This window comes from Gossypium raimondii, chromosome 13 (assembly GCF_025698545.1).
Source record: "Gossypium raimondii isolate GPD5lz chromosome 13, ASM2569854v1, whole genome shotgun sequence".
Lineage (NCBI taxonomy): Eukaryota > Viridiplantae > Streptophyta > Magnoliopsida > Malvales > Malvaceae > Gossypium > Gossypium raimondii.
Genome location: NC_068577.1, coordinates 51,611,532 through 51,620,592, shown reverse-complemented (window position 1 = coordinate 51,620,592; position 9,061 = coordinate 51,611,532). Strand labels below are relative to the sequence as shown.

Genomic DNA, 9,061 nt, shown 5'->3' with positions numbered 1-9,061 from the left:
ACTTTGAACAAGTGGAATTAAAATTGAGAGTAGAGATGATTCATCTCTCTTCTAAGATCCTATTTATAGAGTTATATAATCACTTAAACACTTGAAAATATGAAAGTAGCCATGCATCTCAGTTCTTTAGAACAGCAAACAAACCCACAAGACAAGGATAGCGGCGCTGCAACTTGGTGAAACGACGCTGTGGCGCAAAGCTCGGAGCGTTGGCTACTGAGCTGGGCACCAACTTGTTACATTGGGCCGGCGTCGCAATGTTTGGTTGTGAGGTCACGAACCACTTGACTTTGCTTAGGCCTTCTTTTAATATGCTCCTTCCATCCTCAAGGACTTGTGACATTGCCTTCCAAGCTTATATGCGACTAATTTAAGTCACGGAAACACTCAAAACAATCACTTGTAACTAGCCAACATAAAACCAAACAAAAATAGAGAAAAATAGCAAAGCATGCATAAACATCACTAAATGCACAAACGAAACTAAAACATGATATTTCACTCATTAAACAATAAATAATAATAATAGCGGTTCGAAATATAAGAAATATGACTCGTTATCAAATGTTTTGAGTTCAATTCTGAGATGCTGATTAATTATTCTCATATTGGTTCCTTATATATCGTGTATACTTGGAAAGTTTGTGTTGAAGCATGGCGTTGGAATTCAAGTCTAATTTATTTTGAGACTTCTCGTGTATCTTATTTAAGTAATAATCCAGTAGTTATATAATATGATTATGTTTGTGTAAACATTTATGCAGTCATAGGAATTCTTACCTTTATCAATTGAAATTACCAATCTAGTGCCTGAGATTTTCTTTTTTCTTTTTTTCTTTTTTTGGAAAGGGGTGCGTGTTATTTAGATAAACATTGCAGTAAGCACTACATCAACTGTTTTCAAACTTGACTCTGTACTGATGACCATTTCATTCTAAATCTGAATCCGATACCCACAATATACTAAAAAACCAAGCAACGCAAAGCAAACCACTGGTGCTCGAATCTAGATACATCCGATATAAACATAACAAATGCTATTACCTAATAAATAATTTCTATAAGCATGGCTCCACTGCCTCTCAGCACCGCTCATTATGAACCTTGTGAAGGATGAATCTCCTCAGGAGCAGATGCATTGCGCAACACTCTCCCCATCTGAATTGCAACCGAAGGGTTTGGCTCAGAGTTTTCTTGAGCTGCAGACCCAGTAGCAGCTTTTACGCCTTTCTTTTTCTTTACCTTCTGTGCCCAACCAACAAGACCTACTTGCACATGCTCATCGAATATCGACTTCTTAAACGAGCTTCCCATCTTCAATTCAGTAGGAAAAAAAAGACGTGTAAATCGGAGTCCGGGATATGGAACTGAAGTTTATAGTTCTAAGAACCTCAACCAACCTGTGTGACAATAGCATAAAGTGGCAAGGTGCTATAACTACAAAGTACCTGAATGAAAACCCTGAAGTAACCAACAGAAGAAAACAAGTCGGTAATTTAGTAGAGAATGAAAAGATTTTAAAGTCAAAATAACATAAACCAAATGGCCATTGATTATTACCCTATAACGAGCCTAGGAACGATATAACGAACTTGACCCATGATGCAGGAGTCGAAGCCAAATTGAACCTGCAGATGATGAAGAAAGTGTTTTTATGTCATCCCATTCACTATGAGGTCCGTATGGAAAAATAGTGAACTAAAATATAGGCTTACCCAAATCCAGAAGAAAAAAGCAATCTCAAAAGCATTTTGGAAGAGGATAAAATGGATCAAGAAGAGGACAATACGAGGCCTGTTGAACCAAAAGTGATCATCTGATGGTTGAACCACTAATTCCCCCTCAATGGCTACATGTTTCTCAGCAACCTCATGAGCCAATTGAGTAATCACATGCTCGAGCTTGGTGCCCACAGAAAGTAGAAGCTGGAAAACAAATGAATTAAGTAAAAAAACAGAATGCAACCAAAGGAACTTTTTAATGTTGATGAATATATCCCGAGTTTCAACGGTTTTCTATCCGATAGATCAATTAGTGGCACTGTTACCAGTATTGATCTTTATTTATAGGATAAGACTATCATTCCACTGATCAGCTATGTCACTAGGACTCTTCATTTTCCCTAAAGTACCAATTCCGGAATTAGTGTCCGAAACATATTCGAACATGTTATAGGGATATATGCCAGTATATCCTTACTCACCCCCAAGTCCAGTTAACATAATTAAGTAAAATATTATTAAAAAAAATTTTGAAGTATATACTTGTCAGGCATATGCCAGTATCAATTACTCACCCGAGTCCAGGTAACATAATTAATCAGTTTATCAAAGATTCAATAAATATGGAGTGGATTAGTCCATGCAATTATCTCTTCAATTTGGAATTGGTTCACAAGGATTAGTTCTAATTGAGTACATGGATGTGTGTTTATTTTTGTGCATATGTATGTGTCTGTAAGAAACTGCAATAAAGATACTCACAATGAAAGGAATGAAAGCAATCCAGAAATAAGTATGCCAGCCTGCAGAAGAAAATTGAGAAAATGTCATCATTTACACGGTACATTAACGCTAGGAAGTAATCTCGATAAAAGCATAAATTACATGCCATAGAAGCAAAAAGTAAAAATATAAAAAATGTTCATATTATGTGACTACAGTAATAGATTTTTCATCCGGTACAAACAAGGCTGTAGCTTGGGGTAGGGGAAGGGTTGTAGATGCTGAGATTAGAACCCTATAACTACTGAATGCCACCTTCTAAGGGTTGCGACGTGAACCAATTGGGCTAAGCCTCAACTCCAATGAAGCTCTATTTATAACACCATAAAACATAGTTTTAATGGAGTCCTATATTAAATAGTTACGATTGCTATGAGCTGGTGAAAAACAATCATCCCATTTTGATCTACTAAAAACAATCAACACCTGAAGAAAAACTTTGACAAAATTGTGAAAGCAATTGAACATCAAAAAATGATAATGCTAACAATGGTCAATGGTCTTACATACCATTAACATTCAGCAACAAGAAGATGACCACAAAAACCCAGAGATACCAACTGCAAACAAACAAATAAAACAACAAATCAAAATGAATCAGCAAAGTAAGCATGATTTGATGTCGGAACATGTGCAAGAAATATGAGACATAAATATTCACAAACAATCTCATATATCACTTGCCTTATTCCAACAACTTGCTTAAAATCATCTTCCAAGGCACGGATCATGTATCTGTGAAAATTAAACTTGGGATTCCCCCTGCAATGTGTCTGCAATACAAATAATAAGCACTTGGTCATTGGCTATTGGAATGACATTACAACCATAACAAAGTTCTTCAACCCTTCCACAGAAAACTTACCATGATGAAACCTAGCCTTAGTGTCACATAATCTGATTTGGTCACTGATGCATAGAATTGCTTAAAAAAAGAATGCTGTAAGAAAATAAAGGGACAATTAAGAAGGTTAGAGTCATGATTAGCAAAAGCATAAAAACTTCTGCAAATAAAAGGAATGTTCGAGGTTCAATTAGGATTGTTTCTTATCGAATGTCTTATAGTGATCAAGATACCTGTAAGAACTAAAGTCCTTTATTCTGTCAAGGTAAGTAATAAGGGCAGGGGGGAAGATATCGATTGTAAGCACCCATTTTAACTATGGGAATAGGTCTTGTTCCCCATCTTACGAGGCACATAATCACTTTTTATTATACTGCAGTAATTTCTTCCACTTTTTCCAATTCCAAGTTAGACATATCTTATGGAAAAACAATCCCTCCATTCACCATTGAAGGCAGATGATAGGATCAACATAACAAGAGGCTCAAATGAGTGCAAGCATATGCAAGGACACATTTAACTAATAAAGCATGCCACGTTACCAACAATGGCAAACAAAAAAGCTGCCCTATCCTTGATTAGTATTTAAAAGACTATCCATCGTAACTCCAAAGACCAACAAGACAAATTATAACTCCATCCACAAAAACAAAACATTGCCATAAACACAGAGGACTACTATTATGCATGTGTTTCATGCCAATTCCGACATATGACAGGCAAGGGAAACAGGTTGGCAAAAAGAGAAGAATAATTCAATTGTTGTAGATGCGAATGGCAAAAAGACAGTATCTTAAATGAAATAGAAGCTTACCACCCATCCTAGCAGAATTGAATTTTTACCAAGACCCTGAAAATGCTCTTGGATAAAAGCATGCTGCTGCACATGAGTGACTTTTTTCTTCAGCACTGCACTAACACAGTCCACAAGTTAGAAGCACCAAGAAAAGGTAAAGAAAAGCATACTCCTTGTGGGAGGCCCTATTTTGGCCCAAGGAGAGTGCACTGGAGTAAGGGAAGGGGATGGGTCAATCAGCCATATCAGTTCCTAGTAAGCCAATTTTTTAACTACAAAAAACCTTATTGCAGCAAAGACATATACTGCATAGTCCTTAGTCCTTACCTTGCTCTGAATCATAATTCTGCTTTGCAATTGAATCTTCCCACCTCTTCCATTCACGTATCTACTTAAAAGGAAAAGAAAAAAAAAATCTTTTTAGGAGAACCTAAGAATAAACAAATAACTATACCACAACCAGAATAAAGTTGAAGAAGCAAATGACCATATTAGACAGCATACCTTTAGCCCACCAAAAGAAACTGTGAGAACACAGAATGTTACATGAACAATGGCCAGGACAAAGATAAAAATATGCAGTTGATGCAGCGCTTCAACAGACAACAAAGGTACCTTACCCTGAAGCACAAAAGTACAGAAACTATAAGTACATTAATCAAATAGTTTGTCATTTTTAATTGAAAATTTGAGCCAAAACCTGCAGAAGTGTCATTAAATAAGATGCATAGGACCCTATTCGTTACTCTCATCACCGGTTCCTTTCTTAAAATGAAAAAGATAAACCAATTCTTTGCTTTTCCTTATAGCATAAATGACAGTAACATCCATCGATTTGGTGATGGATAAATATGCTACCTTCTTAGCACAGTATCCCGTGGAAGGGGTCTCAGCCAGTAGGTGCCTCGTTCCACCAGACAGGGTTAAAGCAAAATACTTCTGAAAATGTGATGTCGTATGATTGGAGCCCTCCCCGGTTTCTTTATTGTCTTCCCTTTTACAAGGAAGCATGCCAGTTAATACGTCACTTGATACACAGATTTTAGAAATTGCATTCTGAAATACTGTCAGCAATAGTGATATAAACCCCAAGAGCATCAACTCTGCCAAAAGAAACCGACATCTAAATGTTACAATTTGTAAAATAGCAAAAGAATATCCCAATAGAAACATATAAAAGAAAACCATTCTTTCTACATGAACTTCAAAAAGATATGAAAATTTCGCATCCTTCAATCTATAATCCAAAAAAAAAAAAAAAAACCGTAATATTTAACTGTTTTTTACTTAACATGTTCAAAACATCATCTTTTTTCTGTCTTAATTCCTTCTCCAACAGAGAGATACAGAAAAGAGCTTCTTCTATAAACCAAAAAAATGCAATTTACCACTTTTAACTTTCCCCCTTTAGGAACACATAAAAGACAAAGAGAAACGATTGTCTTTTATGAAAAAACAGACTTTTTTTTAAAAGCGTTCCCTTTAACACTTCCAATTAAATTTAACATCAAAAAATGAAAAATTAGAGAGAAAAGGGAGATGGGTTACCCTCTTTAACTTTCAAAAGAGCCTCAAAGAGTGGTTTCTGTTGTTTTCTCTTCAAAACATTCCCAATAACATGAAGCAAACGTTCCATAGCCAAAGAAATGGCAACAATCACAGTACAAATTGCTGCAACAATCCATGTTGGCGTATGCTCTAATGTTACCCCTTCTTCCGCTTCACCAATCATTTCTCTCCAAAGTTTCTTCCTTTTTGCCTTTCTTCCCTTTTCTTCTCAAACTGTAACTGTTTTCCGTCTAGTTCTCGGTTCTTAGGAAAAAAATACCCCCCAAAGGCTAAATCCAATCTTCTTGACTAAAATTATCTGCAAAATTTTTGGTCTTCTGCAAAGTGTTCGAACAAATGTCTCACTCAGCCCTTGAAACCATATATCTAGTTCATGTTCATAGTCTCATGATTACCTTTAGCACAGATGAATAGCTGAAAATCCGCAAACAAAAGAGAAACTAAAAGTTGCATATACATCATAATCAAAAGTATCAAAAGTTTAGAAAGTGTCCTATCATGGAGATCAGTTCAGATAGAGATGAACTAAAACAAGCACTGAAGTAAAACTCCATGATAGCGCACAGAAAGGAAAAAAAAAGACTTGGAAAAAGAAGTTAATGGAAACTAAAAAAGATACATCAAAAAAAGCTGGAAATTACAAGACTGAAAGTACCAACCAAAAGGGGAAAAGGGGAGGGGAAAAGTAGAAAATTGAAGACCATTGAGACAGAGAATGTGAAGAGTGAAGAGTAGGGTTCTTCACCTGATGTAGACATGAACTTGACTTCCACTACATGCAAACCATAAGATGATGATGATGACGACGATGATATCTGTAGAGAAAAAAGCTCAGGCCACAAAAGTCACGATTAAAGAGACTACGATTTTGTTCGAATGAGACACCATGAAAAGCTCAAACAGACATACGGTCCTCAGTTACTGTGCAAAAGATATCCAAAAGTCCAGTTCTTTATAATAATAGACCTTGTAATACACCTGTGCAAGTCGCCCAGCCCGGTAAATCCGTTCCGACTAGAGTCGGGTAGTTCGCCCGGCTCGGTAAGTTTATTCAATATCAACCGAGTTTGAATAATAATTTTTCCATCTCGATTTATCAAATTTAACTCGAATTTAATTTAAATGATAAAAAATATTTTTAATTTAAATTTAATTATAAAATATATAAAGTATTAATTAAAATATAATTTTAATATTATACTATATTTTAAATAAGGAAATAATTTTTTGTGAGAAAATAGATTTAAATTTTTTTTAAATTGGACCTCTACCCGAATAGACCAGCATACATAAATTACTTTTAAAATATTTTAGCTTTTATTCATTTAGTGACTTTATTAGGTTTTTATGTGCTTTATTTTTAAATTATTTTTACTTTTTATATATAAATTTTATGTTTTGGCAAATAATGATATTTCTAAAAATATGGGATAATTTTATAGGCAAGAATCAGAAATATAAATATTTATTTTAATAGGTAATTGGATAAAATTTTAAATATAAATATTTTATAGAACAATATTATATAAATTATTAATACAACTTATTTAATTTTATGTTTTTAATTATTTTTATTAATTGAGCTAATCTCGCTTAATGCATAAGTAATGATATCAAACTTAGTAACTTTATAAATAGTATAAACCAATACCATATATAATGTATAAATTTATAGAAACATTGATCATGTTTAGATTTTTCTAGAGAAATTTTTAAATTATTTTGTTAGGTAAATTGTTTTTATATTAGGTAAATTACATTTGTAGCCATTGGATTATGGTAAGGTTTTTTAATCTTTTAGTTATTCGATTTTTTTTTTTTTGGTTACAAGCAATTAAATGACTTATGGGAAGATGAGGTTGAGGTTTTAAAATTAACATAATAGTAATTTCAACCTTTAATATTTATGCATTATATTAATTTAGTTTTAATTCTAAAAATTTAACCTCAACATTTACATATTATGTAATATAATTTTCTGTTCAATTTTATTATTCATTTGTGACTCTTTCAACTAAAAAGTTAAAAGAATAAATTTATAAACTAAATTTGATTGAAAATATACAAAAAGCGGAAACACTTGAAAATTTAATATAATAATTTTATCTTTTTCATTCTTTTAAAATTAATTCTCAATGTCATAAATAAAAGTAAAACTACAAAAATATATATTAAATTACATAATGTGTAAATGTTGAAAGTTATTTTTTAATCAAGACTAAATTAACATAATATATAAATATTGAAAGTTAAAGTTGCTATATATCAATTTTAAAAACTATTAGGTTAGTTTTCTATTAGTAATTTAACGGCTAGTAACTAAAAAGAAGAATTTTAAGAGTAAGGTGACCAAAAAGAAAAAGATCAAATAGTTAGATAGTTATTTTGTAACTTTTCGTAGATAGATATCAAAAAAAAATTTATAAATGGTTGGGTCACTATCAATATAATTTACCCTTTTATATATTGAGATATAATCAAAATTTATTTATAAGATCAAAATATATATTATCATTTTAGACACAGATTCAATCATTATAAAAGAAAATAAATATTCAAACTAGTGTGCTATGCATGTGCATGAATTTATTATACTGGGGACGGAAAAGGAATAAAAACGTACAAAAATGGTGGGGTATTTCGTACTTTTATTTTTTTCTAAACGAGGTATTTGTCTTTTTAATTTAACATTTTGAGTTTTGTTTTATTGAAAAGATAATCCCAAAGAAAATCTAACATGTTAACAAACCATGAATAAGACTTATGCTATAAATGTATGTAAAAGATTATGTATTCAACTAAATTAATAATTCGTGTAATATAAATTTTAATAACTCCTTTATGTGCCATAGTTTTATTTTATAATATTTATTGTTGACACTATTTTTTTGATAAAACGGGGTCGCCTTAGATTTTGAGAATGAAACGAAAATGGGAGTCGCCACCAATCCTTTTTTATCTAGGTGTGATCGGATCACCTCATCATTTTAATAAAAGTTTAAATTTACTAAAACGAGGAACGATTAGCACCCTCGATACGCCCAAAATTGGTACCTAGTTGATTAATTAATGTCTTGGTGTCGAAAATTAAAAACTCGAAAAGAATTTAAAAATACGATCATTCTTTATATTGTGTTATTTTTAAAATTACTTGAATAAATCAAAATGGAAAATGTCTCATTATCTCGAAGTAACAAGATGTTACATCTAGTAAGTTAGTAATTTAAACCTCATTTATTCCAATTTTAAAAGGATATTCGGTTATTGAGGTTCAACGCGAGAAAAATCGAAACCCAGTAAGTTAGGACACGACTTCTCGAATTTCCAAATACAAAATATTGCCTTTAT

At 32.5% G+C, this 9,061-nt stretch overlaps 1 protein-coding gene across 5 annotated transcripts; it reads right to left on the bottom strand.

The window, feature by feature from the left end:
- Positions 1-895: 895 nt before the first annotated feature.
- Positions 896-6,645, bottom strand: LOC105783100 (MLO-like protein 1). Of its 5 annotated transcripts, XM_012608312.2 has the most exons (15): positions 6,459-6,645; positions 6,109-6,127; positions 5,693-6,030; positions 5,003-5,247; positions 4,649-4,765; positions 4,472-4,532; positions 4,163-4,257; positions 3,370-3,444; positions 3,189-3,277; positions 3,015-3,064; positions 2,484-2,524; positions 1,716-1,925; positions 1,561-1,628; positions 1,401-1,461; positions 896-1,314 (listed from the first exon to the last, which is right to left on the bottom strand). In XM_012608312.2, exons 3-15 carry the CDS (start codon positions 5,874-5,876, stop codon positions 1,096-1,098), a joined length of 1,515 nt encoding a protein of 504 aa, XP_012463766.1. In that variant the 5' UTR covers positions 5,877-6,030; positions 6,109-6,127; positions 6,459-6,645; the 3' UTR covers positions 896-1,095. The 5 variants fall into 5 exon arrangements, with proteins under 5 accessions (XP_012463766.1, XP_012463762.1, XP_012463767.1 ...); XM_012608308.2 differs by having other exon boundaries at positions 5,693-6,127; XM_012608313.2 differs by lacking the exon at positions 6,109-6,127.
- Between the last annotated feature and the right edge of the window lie 2,416 nt (positions 6,646-9,061).